The sequence below is a fragment of the Pseudorca crassidens genome, chromosome 8, assembly GCF_039906515.1.
Source record: "Pseudorca crassidens isolate mPseCra1 chromosome 8, mPseCra1.hap1, whole genome shotgun sequence".
Taxonomy (NCBI): Eukaryota; Metazoa; Chordata; class Mammalia; order Artiodactyla; family Delphinidae; genus Pseudorca; species Pseudorca crassidens.
The window spans coordinates 92336233-92353558 of record NC_090303.1 but is presented as its reverse complement, the minus strand read 5'-3'; the positions used below and the strand labels follow the sequence as shown (position 1 = coordinate 92353558).

At 43.8% G+C, this 17326-nt stretch overlaps 1 protein-coding gene across 1 annotated transcript in view; it reads left to right on the top strand.

Annotated features, from left to right (window-relative positions):
- The first annotated feature begins 7499 nt into the window (after positions 1 to 7499).
- Positions 7500 to 17326, top strand: part of ATP6V0A4 (ATPase H+ transporting V0 subunit a4) — a 36768-nt gene continuing 26941 nt past the window's right edge. Inside the window, exons 1-6 of the mRNA XM_067745567.1 lie at positions 7500 to 7621; positions 9812 to 9894; positions 10326 to 10419; positions 12649 to 12861; positions 16071 to 16221; positions 16867 to 17006. Coding sequence (XP_067601668.1) covers positions 7526 to 7621; positions 9812 to 9894; positions 10326 to 10419; positions 12649 to 12861; positions 16071 to 16221; positions 16867 to 17006 — 777 coding nt within the window. The 5' untranslated portion in view covers positions 7500 to 7525. The remainder of the gene's footprint in view (positions 7622 to 9811; positions 9895 to 10325; positions 10420 to 12648; positions 12862 to 16070; positions 16222 to 16866; positions 17007 to 17326) is intronic.

Sequence of the window (17326 nt, the reverse complement as noted above, 5' to 3'; positions counted from 1 at the left end):
TTTTTAAGAATAAATTTATTTATTTATTTTTGGCTGCGTTGGGTCTTCATTGCTGCGCGCGGGCTTTCTCTAGTTGCGGTGAGCGGGGGCTACTCTTCGTCGTGGTGTGCGGGCTTCTCATTGCGGTGGCTTCTCTTGTTGCAGAGCACGGGCTCTGGGCGCACGAGCTTCAGTAGTTGTGGCACACGGGTTCAGTAGTTGTGGCTCGCGGGCTCTAGAGCACAGGCTCAGTCGTTGTGGCGCACGGGCTTAGTTGCTCCCTGGCATGTGGGATCTTCCTGGACCAGGGCTCGAACCCATGTCCCGTGCATTGGCAGGTGGATTCTTAACCACTGTGCCACCAGGGAAGTCCCAGCCCTGTAGATCTTGATAAAAAAAAATTGGACTTTTTATTGTCAGAGGAGGAAGGGCTCCCTAAGGGGGGCGGGCAGGTAAGGAGGAGCTTCACCGAGTTGAACCTTATCTCTGGCTGGGTTTTCTCGTTTGTTTTTTGTTTTCTTTTAAGATAACTTAAAATTCTTGACATTGTTGGAGCCATCAGTAGTATAAATCTAGATCCTCTAACAGAAATATGAGGCTGGCAACTCCCCTAGGAAATATTTTGGATCTTGTCTTATTAAAATCTGGATGTTTGGGGAGAACGTTTTTAATCCATATGAATCGGATTTCCATAAAGTCATCTCCAGTTTCAGTCTTATCACTAGTCTTCTAATACCAGCCCTGTTAATCAACAGCTCCCCTCCCCGGCTGTTATCCCCCTTACCTTCCTAAACACCTAGAGCTGATCTTGTGGACTGTGAGATATCTTAATGGCTCATGTTTTTACCATAATCTTTTTTTCTTTAATTGACTGTATGGTTGATTTACAATGTTGTGTTAGTTTCTGGTGTACAGCAAAGTGATTCAGTTATACATATACACATATATGTTCTTTTTCAGGTTCTTTTCCATAGTAGGTTATTAGAAGACATTGTTCCCTGTGCTATGTAGTACGACTTTGTTGTTTATCTGTTTCATATATGGTAGTGTGTATCTGTTAATCTCAAATTCCTAATTTATCCCTCCTCCCCTTCCCCTTTGGTAACCTTAAATTTGTTTTCTATGCCTGTGTGCATAAATAAGTTCATTTGTATCTGTTTTTAGATTCTGCATGTAAGTGATATCGTATTATATTTGTCTTTCTCTGCCTGACTCACTTCACTTAGTATGATAATCTCTAGGTCCATCCATGTTGCTGCAAAGTCACTCTAATCTTATTTCTGAGTTTTGGCAGAAATTCTCCTAGTTTTCCAACTTTCTTCTTAACTATTTCATTCTTTTTTTTTTTTTACAGTGTTGTGTTAGTTTCTGGCGTTCAGCAAAGTGGCTCAGTTATCCATATGTATAATCTTTTTCATCCTCTTTTCATTCCAGTCCATTCTGCCTCCCTACCGCCAGCCTAATTTTTGTCATGGTGTCGCTCTATCTTGTCACTTCCCTGCTTGAGAATGTATGATGGTTCCCTTCTTGCCTATGTCAGGCCCATCCTGGCAGCAAAGCTCGCTCTCCTGTCCTACCTCTCAAGTTCTCCACTGTTCTCGGGCAGGTCCCTTGATTGTATACTCTTATACGATATTGAGGATCCCAAAGAGCTTTATTTATGAGGGTTATATTTACTGATATTACTGCATTAGGAACTAAAACTGGAAAAAAGCAAAATAGTTATTACAGTGGGTCCCCTACATACGAACCTTCAAGTTGCAAACTTTCAAAGATGTGAACGTGCATCTGGTTCCAGCAAAGAACCAGAACCTGTGCCATCAGTGTCAGGCGTGAGTGAAATGGCAGCTTGCCCTCCGTCTCCTGTTGCTGACAGTCCTTCAGCTCTACCATCTCCCACCTCCTCTCCCTCCTCCAGTCAGTAACTCTTCTTGCCTGTTCACTCGATGCCAGCCTCTGTATGCCAGCTGTTGTACTGTACAGTTGTACCTTTCAAAGTACTGTACTGTAAGATTAAGAATGTATTTTTTATTTTTTGTGTTTGTTTTTCATGTATTATTTGTGTGAAAACTATTATAAACCTATTACAATACAGTACTACCTAGCCGATTGTGTTGTTAGTTGAGTACCTAGGTTAATTTTGTTGGACTTACAAACAAATTGGACTTACAAACGCGCTCTTGGAACAGAACTCATTGGTAAGTAGGTGACTTACTGTAACTCATTTAAAAATAACAATATCTCATTACATGTTAACATTTTTTTAACGAAAAATAATAGTATTTTCCAAAACGAAAACTTTAGTGAAAAGAGTGAGGTTGTTTGCAAATTTCTTAAATGCATGGCTTAACAGAAGACTGACTTCTCATGTCTGTTCTACTTTGAATCTGTTGGGATATGTTATTCTCATTGAAGTATGTAAAGAGAGTTCAGCCTTGCACAATAGGTAGTTGGAAAAGGGAGGAGAATTTTAATAGCCTTTTCAAATAATTGCAGACATTCTTTGATATTACATTGAAACTTGACACGCATGGAGTCTCTTGCTTTTATTAAACAGGTAAAAAGTATTTTTATTTCCAAATTGACATTGGTTATATGTTTTAGACAGGAGCTTAAAAAATCACTTCATCCCAGTGAGTTTGTTATGGACTGACTGGTTGGTTTGAAACTGTACACGTTTGTAATAATAACCAGTTAGATAAGGGGCAATCAGATGCGTGCCAACAGTCTTTGCTCAGTATTTTCCTTCTAGATACTATTTATTGTAAAGATGAAATTAAAACAACATGTGCTTATGAGAGTAATATCTGTCTTACCATTGATCACGGGGGTTGGTTAGTTGATTCAGCTGATCTGGCAGTGACTTGAGTGTTCCTCCCACATTCCTAGAAAGGAGAATCCTGGCAGTAGTACACAGTGGCTTGGGCCCTTGCCTTGCAGAATTTCTAAAGAGGCTTTCGTAGCAATCCTAGAGGGAATAATAATTCAGGAAATAAAATCTACCCACAAATCTACCATCTCAGCATAAACTGACTTAATTTTTCTGTTTTTATTCTTGCCAGCTGTATTTTTTATAACTACGTATCCATAATATACATTATAGTTTTCTACTTTTCCATTTACCATCATGTTGTAAACCACTTCTTAGATACTGCATAGTCCTCCAAAATATTTTTAATGGCAGCATTACTTTTAATGGAATCATTAAATGGATAGAGCAGATGGTTAAGAAATGAGGATTTTGGGGCTTCCCTGGCGGCACAGTGGTTGAGAAGTCCGCCAGCCAATGCGGGGGACATGGGTTCAAACCCTGGTCCGGGAGGATCCCACATGCCATGGAGCAACTGGGCCCATGAGCCACAACTACTGAGCCTGCGCTCTGGAGCCCGTGAGCCACAACTGCTGAGCCCGCGTGCCACAACTACTGAAGCCTGCGTGCAGTAACGAAGACGCAATGCAGCCAAAAATAAATAAATAAATAATTTTATAAAAAAAAAAGAAAAGAAATGAGGATTTCATTTTTTTCCCCAACTTGTGCCACCTATAGTCAGTGTTCAAAATTCAGGGTAGTGATTGTTTTTGAGAGGGGAAGGAATGGGATGCAATTGAAGCTGGGTGACCAGTGTGTGGGTTCATTATGTAGTCTCCCTACTAAAGTATGTTTGAAAAATGTTAAATATTCAATTTTGTCTGATATTAAGGTGCTTTTTTTAGAAGATAGGAACTAACATTTGCATGGATATCTTTTTATTTTTTGTTTGTTTAATTTCTTTGGTAAGGGTGTCTCTTAGATGGATTTTTAAAACATCAGCAGTGATACTGTCAGTCTTTTAGTAGGTGAGCTTAATCCATTTTCATTTATTGTGATTACTGAGTTACTGGCTCTTTGTTATACCATGCCTTTGTTTTTTTCCTCCCCTTTCCTGCCTTTCTGTAATACCCTTCAACCTTTTCACCCTTCTCTTGGGTTGAAAGCTATAGATTATAGTTAAGCTTAACATCTGGAGATACACGCTTAGTAAATTTTTCCCATAAAATCTGCTGCTGGTTCAATGCTCCTTCCTTTGTGGATTATATATCTTTTTTCCCTCAATGGCCTTTAAGGTTTTGTCTTTGTTCTATAGTTTCACTACTATGTGTTTAAGTATGGATTTATTTGTAATTGTTTTTATTAAATAATTGGTGTATTAGGATTTTTAGAAGATACATGTATGGTACAAAGAATAATGATATAGCAAATATCAAGTGTCACCACCCTGTATAAGATGAAAGGTGACTGCAGTGATGCTCTTAAAGCCCTCTGTGTGCCCCTCATCTCACCCCTCCCCTCCTCCCTTGGAGATAATCACTACCTGAATTTTGTATTTTTCATGTTTCTGAAATTAATTCATTTTCACTGCTGGGTAGTGTTTCTTTTATTTAATGTACCACACTTTATCCATTCTATTGTTGATGGATATTGGATGAATGAGAAATGAGCTTTCATATTTTAACATTATTTGCTAAATCTCAAATTGTGTCCAGTAGAGAGTTGATCCTCACCTGTTGGATTTTTTTTTTTAATATTTATTTATTTGGTTGCACTGGGTCTTGGTTGCGGCTCAAGGGCTCCTTAGTTGTGGCATGCGAACTCTTAGTTGTGGCATGCATGTGGGATCTAGTTCCCTGACCAGGGATCGAACCCAGGCCCCCTGCATTGGGAGTGCGGAGTCTTAACCACTACACCACCAGGGAAGTCCCTACTCACCTATTGGATTTTGAATTTCAGTAGCTGTATGTTACATTTTTAAGATTTCTAAGTAGTTCTTTTTTAATACTTCCTGTTCTTTCATTTTATGACATGTTTGTTTAGTAATTTCTTGTTTTACTTTTTAGTGGAAGTAATACTTTTGTTTATCTCTTCGAACATTCAAAACTCTTTCAGACTATTCTGTAAAAATAATTCCACCCACTGCGATTTTGTGTTCTGATTGTTGATTTTGTTGGTGGCTTTTCCTATCATTAGATTTCTTCATGAGCCATATTCTTTTTGTAGCCTCACTTGAAAGGGAGATTGGTTTCTTCTTTGTTTTTGTCATCTTGCCTTCTGTGCTCACTCTTCTCTGTGTTGCCTTTTTCACTTGCTTGTACCTGGTTCTCCAGGCCCCCCCAACTCAGAACTGGTGGTTTCTCTTTTTATATCTTATGAGAAAATATATTTTGTATTTTATCACTACAACGTGTTTGGGGCAGAAGGAATTCTCAACATGTAAATTTACTCCAGCTTCCCCATTCAGTGTTTAAAATGGGGGAAGAGACGTGACTTGCTGAAATGCCTTCACTTCCTCATGCAGCTAACGTCCCTTCCCCCAGATTGTTTTCTGATCCTCCCCATTTGATGAGAGAACTCCTGTGAGTGGCTTTACTTACAGCTCTACAATCTTGCTGAGTTTGACTGAACAGGCCTCTCAACTTCAAGCTACCTTGTGATGCACTGAATACCGCTTTGATATTTAGTTATCCGCTACGGTTAATGTACAGGAAATGTCATAGTGCTTTCTGCCCGGCTTACTTTCTTTTCCCTCCTGCATAGACTGCTCTAGAAAAACTGGAAGGAGAGTTACAGGAAGCCAATGAGAACTATCAGGCTTTGAAGAAAAGCTTCCTAGAACTGACTGAATTCAAACATCTCCTGAAGAAAACCCAGGACTTCTTTGAGGTTGTAATTTGGGGACTATTTATTCAAGGGCCTTTTCCTCCAGAACCTCAAATTTCCATATCGACAACTGGCTGGTTTGGAATATGAATAAATTGCGCTGTTTCTGTCACATGGCTGGGCCGAGGCGGAGGGGCAGGGTTAGGGTGGCATGTGGTACTGGTTGAAATGAATGCAAAAATATTAAGGTGCTCACTAAAAAGTATGTGCCCCAAATGGCCCAGACGGAAGTGGAAGTCAGAAAAAAGCACCAGTTAGTCTGAGCAGGTTTGGGATTTTGGTAGGAAGAGACTGCGGAAGCTTTTTGATCTGTCAAGGGGCACTCTACCTTTTTTTTTTTTTGACACACACATAAATCTTTATTTAAAACAGAAAAATAGATCAGGTCTAAGCAGTCTACCTTTTGAATTCTAACTATTTGTGGAAAATTGAAATATCATTAAAAGCAGACAAAACTATGAGGTGTGGTTTTAAGGTAGTCTAAATACATTTAAATGAAAATAGTGATTCTTTGACTTTCAGACGGAAACCAATTTAGCTGATGATTTCTTTATGGAAGACACTTCTGGTCTCCTGGAGTTAAGACCTACACCTGCATACATGAGTGGAAAGCTGGGGTTAGTGAAACTCTCTGCTCTGAAGGTTATGTGTAGTTGGCTCCCTGGTCCGTAGCTCAGTGCCCAGCGCAACATTTCCCTGAGTGTTTGAGTGAATGAATGAATGAATGGACAAATAGCGACCGGCGTGAGGACTCTTTCACACGACTGTAAGGCCTCCACCAGTAATACACCCAAGTCTAACCTGACCAGGTTAGTGGAGCTGCAGGTAGTGTTACCTTGTTTATGGTGATACTGACCTTCTTGAGTCTGAAGAGTGCGATGTGTGTATTGTCTCCACATGGGAAGGATGTAGTGATAATTGTTTAGATGGGGTTTCACAACTGTTCCCTGGCTTTGGAACAATTATGGGATACATGTTTTTTTTTTCCTTGTCTCTGAAATACTGTTTTGGTAATAAAATAGATTTGGAGTGTGAAGTTTGAGTGTAATTAGCGATGAGGTAGTTATGCAATCGTGTCTTCCACAAGTAGAGGTAATAGGATGTGATAATACCCACCAAAATGTGTGCTGATTCAAAATGGTGGGATTTCATTCAGTGTCCAAGTAAAACTGATGAAAGTGAGTTTTAGAATTCTAGTTTTTTATTCAATAGGTACTTGGGGGCATGCTATTTGAGGCACTAGACATTGAATTTGAAATGGCAAGGAAAATATATATTGAAAATATTTGATCAGAAGGTAATACAGAATCAATGTACATTTAAAGTAATAGGCCAGTGAAAGTAACCATTCTAAAGTTCATTTGAAAAGTTCGGATCAGAAATTATCTAGATACCTAGATGGCTGTAACAGCAGAGATGTCTAGAAATCAATACATATGTCTCAGTTTTAGTACCTTATTTGTATAAACTCACAGAGACCATTGTTGAGCAGATTGAACACTTGTTCCCTTTAGTTACAATGCTATAATGAATGGTCTATCATATTTTTAACTGCAAATAAGTGAATGTATAGTATTGGGATGATTAAGGAAACCCGGACATGTCAAAGGAAACAGGAGGTCAAAAGGGACTTGGGCAAAGTTGGGGCTGGGATCCAGAGTGGCCTTGTGGCCCCTGCGCATCGGGGCTATGTCCTTACCTCCCACTCAGAGGGAAGGTGGTCCTCCACCTTGTGGCTGCACATCTTCCTATCCTACAGGGCCTTTTCTCTGCACCCCGCTCCCTGTGCCTCAGTAATGTGTCCTCTTCTGACTGCCCAGGTTCACGGCTGGTGTGGTCAACCGGGAGAGGATGGCTTCCTTTGAGAGGCTGCTGTGGCGAATTTGCCGAGGAAACATCTACTTAAAGTTCAGTGAGATGGACACAGTTCTGGAAGATCCCGTTACAGTGGGTATCTCAGGCTGCAGGAAACGTTTTCTGAAATTTTCTGTAGCCCCACCAGAAGGGTTTCATTCTCTCAAACACTGAGTCTTTAGCTCTATGAAGCTAATATCTATTTCCTTTTTTTCTCCTTTCTTTTCTTTTTTCCTCCCCAGCCCCTCCTTTTAAAAAATACCCATGAAAGGACTGAGTCTTGTTAACACCTCGTAAGTGTTCATTCCTCCAAATACCGTAGCTGTACCAGCTCCTGGAAACTTAGCTGTAGTAGTGCCACGTGGAGTGGCAGCTGTGTCTTCATCACAAAGCCCTGAGAACTGATTGAGGTCAGTGCGTCCCAAACTCCAGTGTTCATGGGAGCATGAGATCTTTTTCAGTGTATCGACAGATTCTGATTCAGTGGGTGGTGGTGCCCGGGAGCCCGAATTTCTAATCAGCTTGCAGTTAGTTGCTGGTAGTCAGTGGGCCACACACTTCGAACGAAGATTTTGAGGGTCCCCTTCACTGAGTGCCACACGGTTATCGCTACTAACTCTGTAGGGTATGCTTCCTCCACCCTTCCGGCTAGTATTTAAATCTACTTACTTTTTAATTCCAAGAAGTTGGGCTTATTTCTAAAAGAGTCATAATCTTGTCTATAGTAGAGGCTAAAAAAATGTAATTTTAAGTTTTATTTCATGGAAAACAACTTCACTGTTAAAACAATTTAAAATAAGAAAAAAGCACTTGCTTAAAAAAGAAAAAAACGCATTACCATTCTAATGTCTTTATTTTTTTCTTGTCCTCTTTCTCTCTAGTCCATAGCCGTAAGCAGGTGTAATTTAATATGGTTGTAGTAATAGCATGGAAATCATTTTTTTTTGGCCTTCTCTTGATTTAAATAACACAAATGCCCTCCTGTATTACTATGTGCCATTTATAAATATTATTTTAAAATTCGACATTGAATCATTCCTTTTCACAATCATGTTTTGACATGGAATAGTCATGGTGGTAGAGAGAGTATTTACAAAGTAAGATAGCGTTAGCCTCATGACATTGAAGATCACTGAACAGATAGCATGAGATCAGAATGGATTCCTGGTTCTGGTGGATCCAGAGACAAAGAAGGAGCTGAGAGATTCAGCGAAGGACTAGGGGTGAACTCCATGGTTGAAGGAACCTTTGTTCCTTCACATAATGTAAAGCAGGCAGTTCCCCAAATCCTGAAATACTTCCCTGCTCCCATGAGCAACTAGCAAAGAGACAGTTCGTTCTGCTATTATTTTCAGTTGGTGCCTCATATTTCCATTGAGTTGATGGGACGTTAACCGTCTATTATTAGACACTTTATTTCCAATTTTTCTCCAGAATATAGACACTATGATAAGCATCTTCATGCGTGTGGATTTTTATTTTGAAGTATTTCCATGGTATGAATTCAGGAAATAGGATTGCTGGCTTAAAGGGTATGAGCATTTTCATGACCCTTGATAGGTCCTGACAAATGGCTTTTCAGTGGGGTCATACCTGATTCCAAAGATACATGACACCTGAGTGGTGTGTGATGAGTGCGTTGGATTTGTTACCGCTTTTCCAACAATGGGTTTCATTTTGCCTTTACCCCCCCATCCCAAACTAAATAGAGTAAAACGGCACAGTTCTTTGCTTACAGTAAAAGTTGAACTTTTCCAGATATTCTTGTGAAATGCATATTTTTTCCTTTCTTGTGAAATGTCAAACTTGGACTTTTAAATTGCATTTAATCAGGGTTCGTACGGGCATACAGTGAGTGTGTGAGTCCAACATTAGACCTGGCTCTACCTTTGTTAAATATCAAACACCCAGTCCCCGCTGAAATGTCAATGTTGTGTATGAGTTAACTCTGGTGAGCTAGGTCAGCTCTTTTTATTTTAAGACTTGCAACATCCTGGTCCCTCTCTTCTGGGTGTTTTCTTAACACACCTCTTAAGCACAGGGCTTAGAGCTGAACACAAGGCTCAGCTGTGATCCAAATAGTGTAGCAAACAGCAAGGTGGTCCCTTTAAGGCTGTATCGGCCTTCCTGGGGGCCCCGCCCAGCCTGCCTCAGTGGCCTTGCCCTCAACCGTCATGAGTTACAAACTTCAATCAACTAGGAGAAGTTTAAGTTTTCCAATTTTAAATTTAGAAAATTTTTAAATTTTCTAAAAATATATTTTTTACTGTTTTGATTTTCCAGAGAGAAGAAATTAAAAAGAATATATTCATCATATTTTATCAAGGAGAGCAGCTCAGGCAGAAAATCAAGAAGATTTGTGATGGGTAAGTGGCTATTAAGGGCTTTTTTTTTTTTTTTTTTTTTTTTGCTGCGGTATGCAGGCCTCTCAGTGTTGTGGCCTCACCCGTTGCGGAGCACAGGCTCCGGACGCGCAGGCTCAGCGGCCATGGCTCACGGGCCCAGCCGCTCCGCGGCATGTGGGATCTTCCTGGACCGGGGCACGAACCTGTGTCCCCTGCATCGGCAGGCGGACTCCCAACCACTGCGCCACCAGGGAAGCCCAAGGGCTCTTTTCATCAGCAGTTTGGGTCAGGATTAGGTCAGGGTGTGTGCAATACATTGAGTACAATACGTAGAACCTAGGGGAAGGCGGTCATCTAACCAAAGTGGGCAAATGATGGGTTAGCGGAAAAGGATGTGCAGAAGGCTTCTTGTTAATAACCCATGTGTGTCCTTTGAAATGTACGAAACACAGGTTTCGAGCCACCATATACCCCTGCCCAGAGCCGGCGTCGGAGCGCAGAGAGATGCTGGATGGTGTCAACATGAGGCTGGAAGATTTAATCACTGTGAGTGAGGCGTTCGGGCTGGTGACCCGAGCGGGGGCTGCCGATGGGCTACGTCTGCCATTTCCTTATAAGTCCTGTCTCCCAGGGCCCTTGCTCCAAGGCCGGCTGGAATGTCTGCTATGCTCTTCTGGCTGTTGCGGCAGGAGGCTTCATAATTAGGAAACAGTGTTCACTAAGCTCACGGTGATGATTCTGCATGTCAGTGATGCTTTGCCTGGGCTTAGAATTAACCACAGAAGAAGGGGCACAACCTGCAGGTGCCCACCCCAGCCTGATAAAAGGAGCCCTTTATTGCCAGACTGGCCTAGGCCGCATCTGTGATATAACTCACTAGCCAATTAAGTCGACCAGCCAGTCTTGCTGATTCTTTTTCCACGGAATTGCCCAGTTGTGTGAGCCAAGCAATTAATTCTGTCAAGACAGTGAGTCTAGTTTCACATATGAACACGCCCCCAATTCATATCCTCTTCTCGAATCTGTCATCAGCTAGGATGGCTCTCAACACATAGGATTTTCTTCAATAAGCTTTGCAAGTAGTCACTGAAAGGAGCTGGGCCTACATCAAATCGCCTATTCCAGACCAGCCCTGTCCAATAGAACTCTCTGTGGTGGTGAAAATGTTATATAACCTGCAAGTCCAGTGCGACAGCCATGGGCCACATGTGACCATGGAGCACTTGAATCGTGGCTAGGGCAACTGGGGGACGGGATTTTTATTTGTATAAAATGCGGCTGCTATATTGATCAGCACAGTTCTAGGTCCTCAATGAGTATCTTTAGAAATTAGGTGTGTGTGTTTTTCGAAACTCCTAGGCTAACAAACATCTTTATCTTCCCAGAAAAAGCTGTGTTTAATTGTTCTAATCCTCTCTGTTCCCTCTTTGTCACTTGTCAGGGAGACTGTGGTTCCCTGAAGCAATTACCCTTGAAGTCCTTTCCCCCCAAATACTCTGCTGGATTTTATGAAAACTGCGTGAGGAGAATGGAAGTTATGCTAAACTTACATTTCGGATGACTTGAGCAGCCCCGTGTAGAGGTTACTGAAGAGGGTTTCTGTGTTGTATCACCAGAACAAAAACTAATTCCACTAAATAAATTCTGTGGGGGCCAAATTGCCTATTCATTCCTTCATTCATTAATTCATTTGTCATTGGAGAGGTTATGTATGTAAGGCATTTTGATAGGTGTATTTGTTTCCTATTGCTGCTATAACAAGTTACCACAAACTGCGAGGCTTAAAACAACAGAAATTTATTCTCTCACAGTTCTGAGGTGAAAAGTCTGAAATCAAGGTGCCAGCAGAGCCAGGCTTCCTCTGAACGCACTAGGAAATGATCCTTCCTTACCTGTTCTCCTATGGTTTGAGTGTTTGTATTGCCCCCAAATTTGAATGTCAAAAACCTAATGCCCAAGGTGATGGTGTTGGGAGGTGGGACCTTCCAGGAGGTGATTAGGTCGTGAGGGTAGAGTCCTCGTGGATGGGATTGGTGTCCTTCTAAAAAAGACCCCAGAGAGCTTGCTTGCGCTTTCTGCCACGTGAAGTTAGAATTTGAGGTCTGCAACCCAGAAGAGGGCCTTCACCCAACTGTGCTGGCATTCTGATCTCAGACTTCCAGCTTCCAGAACTGTGAAGACTTTCTGTTGTTTATAAGGCACCCAGTCTACGGTACTTCATTATAGCTGCCCGAGTTGATTAAGCATCTTCCTAGCCTCTGGAGGTTGTCAGCAGTCCTTGATGGTCCTTGCTTTGTAGATGCATTACTCTGGCCTCTGCCTGCATCACACATATCTTCCCTGTGTGCCTCCATGTCCAAATTTCTTATAAAAACACCAGTCACACTGGAATAGCACCCACCCTACTCCTCATTTTATGACCTCATTTTAACTCGATTATATCTGCAAAGACCCTATTTCCAAATAAGATCCCATTCACAGTTACCAGGGGTTAGGGCTTCAGCGTGTCTTCTGGGGAGGACACAATTCAATACATCGCAATAGTACTATAAGGAATTTAGAAGAAAAGGAAGATATAGTCCTTGCCTGAGGGTTTTAACCTCTAGTGGGGGAGATAAACTGCTCGTGAGAGTGAAGGGCCGGGTGAGAGCTGCAGGCTGGAAGAGGGGGCCAGGAGCAGAGGACGCCTCCATGGCCCATGAGCCTCCATTGTTGGCACGTTGTCCGGCATCTCCACGAGTGCCCCTTGTTTTGCTGTTGGTACTTTTTGCCCAGGTCATAACACAGACAGAGTCTCACCGTCAGCACCTCCTGCAAGAAGCAGCTGCCAGCTGGCACTCCTGGGTCATCAAGGTGCACAAGATGAAGGCCATTTACCACGTCCTGAACATGTGCAACATCGACGTCACCCAGCAGTGCATCATCGCTGAGATCTGGTTCCCGGTGGCAGACGCCGTGCGCATCAGGAGGGCACTGGAGCAAGGCATGGTGCGTGGCGCGTGGAGCGGGAGGCGGGGAGTCATGTCCAGCCTGAGCAGCCTCTCTGCCAGGCCCTCAGCTGGTCAGCCTCCTAAGTCAAGCGAACCTCACCTGGTAGGATTGTCTCCTTTATCTTTGCGCCTTCGGTCCTTACCCAGGGCGTGGGCGCGTGTCAGAAACTCCCGCTCTTCTCAGCGTTTGATAAACATGCACCATTTCTTTGATCTTAGCAAGTGTGTACTGGGCGCTGATGTGCCGTCACTCTGCTAGTTATGCCTGTAGATACCACCTTTGTCTGGCTGGAAAGACAGATAACCAGGCACCTGCAATAACAGCCGGAACGCAGGGAGTGGATTGCTCCCTTGTGCCAGCTGCTGTGCTGAGCACTCAGCGCACCTTATGTAACTCTCACCGCGCTCTTGAGTCATCCCTCTAGGTGTTCACTGTGCCCCAGGAACTGATCTAGGGCTGTGCTGGCAGAACAAAGCCCTGCTCTGATAGACTTTCTCGAAAGGGAGATAGACAGCAGGCTTGTCCCTAACTAATGTGATTTCAGGCAGTGAAATCATGGTGAACGGGAAGTAAAGCAGGGGGAAAGTGAAGGGTGTGGGGAGTGAGGGGCCTGTCTGATCACCTATTCACCCCATTGGTGAAGAAGGGACCCTCTGCCCTAACTATTGCAAGGTGGCCAAACAGACGACACCTGATACTGGACAGATGAGGTTGGCCACAGTTTGTCACATATACTCACAGCCCAGGGGAGGACACTGCACGTCACACAGGACCACATGGAGGTTGCACTTGGGACCTGCACTTGGGAGCAGAATGAATCAGCAGGAGCTATAGGGGAGGCAGGCTTTATAGTGACAGGAGGATAGGGGGACCCCTGTTTCCATGGGAGAATGTGATTATTAGCTTGTTTGAATGATTTTCTGGGGTGGCAGGGAGGTGAAACTCATCAGGTTGAAGCCTGGGCAGTGTGCCGTTGGTCTGTCTGCTGGGAGAACTGGCTGGGTGGGGAGCCTTTCCTGTTAAGTGGGTGGCATACCTGGTGGGAGCAGAGGAACGCATGGCTTGGCCTTTGGGGCCCTGAAGCTTTAGGTCTTTCTAATACCGTTCTAGGGCTGTTGGGGAGAAGGCCCCCTGAGCAGCTGGCACTGGAGCAGACTTCCCTGCACGTCATGGGAAGATGAGGCAGGGTGGGAGGAAGAGCTTTCGGGCTGAAGGGTCTGAAGGGACCCAACCTGGAGGTCGGGTTGGATGAGGAGATAGGAGCTATCTTTATCCCCTCTGTACAGATGAGGAAACCGAGGCACAGAGAGTGGAAGTAACTTGACCCCGGTTAGTTAGCCAGGAGGTAGGATTTGAATGTCCCCACATCGTGGTCCAGTAACTACCCAAATGGGGCACTTACACAGAGCGTTTCACCCAGACTGGGAGGGGCAGCTGCTTCCCAGAGGAGTGCACAGGCTGAGCTGTGGAAGGGCGGTCAGTGGGCAGGTGGAGAGAGGTGGGGTAGCCAGTGGTTGGAGCTGGGGCGCGGCAAGTTGAAAGGCTTCGAGTAAGGTCGGGGAGAGGCTGCAGGGCAGGTGCTGGTGGACGGACTCTAGTGGTGTACCTTCCTGTGCCGGAGCGACATGGTCCAGTTTGTGTTTTAGAAACATTTCACTGCTGTGTGGGGCAGACAGTGGGCTGTGGGAGAAGGCTGCCCTAACGCAGGGGTCTGAACCCAACAGTGACGTCCTGTAATTGTGAAGGGGCCAGACTCCTACAGGGCTACGTGGGACCATTTCTACAGCATCTCCAGTCCTCTGAGATAATTACTTCCCGAGATCGGAGTAGAGGACCTGTGTGGGTAGGAGGTGAGGAGAGAAGTGGAAGGGAGTGGCTATCATTATCATCATCACGTAAGCAAAAGATACTTACTCCATGCCAGGCATCGTGTCAGCTCCTGGAGGGCATGTTTAGAAAAAGGAGGAAGCCACAGTCCTTGCCCTCAAGGAGATCATAATCACACATATGAAAAGGCATATAAAAATGGAGTGAGGATCTCCTCGACTTGCTGGGTGACCTTGGGGAAGTTACTTAATCTCTCGGCCCCTTAGTTTCCTCATCTGTGAAGTGAGGCTTGTGGTGATACCTACGTCATCGAGTTGCGAGGAGGACGGCTGAGCACTCGTTTAGTTGGTGCTAAGTTGTACTGAGTGCACAGGTGGTAAGCGCTGCTGGAGTTTGGAGTGACCAGAAGGTTCCTGGGGGGTGAGCTGGAGAACTGTTAATACTTGGAGAAGGGAAGAAGAGAGAAGCCTAGTGTGGAGTTGGCTGATTTCCATGGAGAAGTAGTGCGGGTGAAGGTGTGAATACAGGATTAAATCCATGTTGTAAAGAAGTCTGGATTATAAGACCAGAGAGATTTGATTTCATTCTTTAGGTAATAGGAAGCCTTTGAAGATTTTTGAGTAGGAGGGTAACATGACTAAGGTAGTGCTTTTTGTTTGTTTTATTAAAAGAAGGATTACGCGGTCTGGAGTAGGCACTAAATGGAAGGGAAGGAGACTGGAGTCCGCTGGTGGGGCTCGGGGCCAGGCTGGTGGCTGTGGGAACGGGAAGAGGAGGGACTTAAAGGGGACGATTAGCAAGATTTGGTGATTAACTGAATCGAGAGAAGAGACAAGTCTCGTGATTCCAAAGTGTCTGGAATCTGGAGATTGGAGATTACTGAGAGGTCAGGGGAGGACCTGGCTTTGGGGCAAGTTGGCGAGTTCAGTTTTAGGCTCCTGGATTTTTGTGGGGTTGTTGAGACATGCGTGTTTGAAAGCCTAGGCAGGCAATGAAAAGAGAATTGAAATTTCAGAGAGGGTCAGGGCCATTGGGAATCTAGGAACAGAATTAGGAAAGTGAATGAACTCTTGAGAGAGTAAGTAGGAAGGAAGGAAGGAAGAGTAGAGGGCTCAGAAGTGTGCATAACATTTGCAGGAGCCGGAGAATGGAAATTCCCAGAGAATCAGGAGGAACTCTACTCTCTTGACACCTCTCCTGTAAGAGGAATGAGATAAGTACTAACTTTACAGATGAGATCATGAGTCTCAGAGAGGTCAGAAAATTGTCCCAAGTTCACCCAGTAAGTGACGGCGGCAGGAGTTGGACTGTGAGATGTACCTGCTGACACCTAGCCTATGGCTCTCTTCCTTACATCTTCTTATATGTTCTTTTTGCAGGAACTGAGCGGCTCCTCCATGGTCCCCATCATGACAGCAGTGCAATCTAAAACAGCTCCTCCCACATTTAACAGGACCAATAAATTCACAGCTGGCTTCCAGAATATTGTCGATGCATACGGTGTAGGCAGTTACCAGGAGATGAACCCAGGTAAAGGGACCGATGTATTGCACAACTAGGCAGCTTGAAAATGAAAACTGGATAAGATTTACCCCTACGGTGGCCTTGGCAGTTAATCACTTTGAACTGTGACATTCCTAAAATCTTATTTGGTTTCCTAATGCCCTGCATTGTCTTTTGCAAATGGTGATTAGTGAAAGATTTGCTCTTCGTCAAGATTTCACGTGTTCTCCCTTAAACTGTGGATGTATCAGGCAGCCAACTTCAGTTCTTGTTTCCTTAATGATTCAATGAGGGTCATCTGGAGGCGTCTGCACAGTCCCATAGCTGTTGTGTGGGAGAGATGGAGATGGACGTAGACAGGACTTGTAGTCAGAAGACTGGAGTCACAAGCTGTGTCACTAAGTTGACTTGTAAATGGTCATGGGGAGAGTCACTTAGCTGCTCCCAAAACTCAGCTCATCTGTAAAGTGGGGAATAATAATACTTACTCATTGATGAGCTAGTGTATGGGGGAGCTGAGTGAGTGTCAGGGGTGGGGATGGTGAGGGAAGACAGAATCAGAAAGACACAAGGAACCAGCTTGTAGATCGTGGAGCGTGGTAGAGAAATCTTTGACGTGGGGCCCAAAGAATGTCGGGAGGACTCAGGCTGTTGTGGGTCTCACCTCTACAGCTCCCTACACCATCATCACTTTCCCCTTCCTGTTCGCTGTGATGTTTGGAGACTGTGGCCACGGAATTGTGATGCTACTGGCAGCCCTTTGGATGGTCCTTAATGAGAGACGCTTGCTGTCCCAGAAGACGACCAATGAGGTGAGTGTTCATCAAATGTCTCACCTCGTTTCTTGGAGGTTATAAGTAGAATATTAAAAATGTGTATATTGTTTTCACCATGGAAATAACATGTTGTTATAAAAAGTAAGAGAAAGATGGAAAGTAACAAAGGACCAGAGTTCAACATAAAAACTCCTGGCCAAAGGTAAATCCTCTGGATGGTTTGGTGAAGTAGCATCTTTGTTTTTTGTACATTACTTGACAAGGCATTGATCTTTTCCTTTACTTTTTTTTCTTAACATTGATTTTTTCCTTTGATTATAAAAGCAATATATGTTCACTGCAAAAATTGGGAAAAT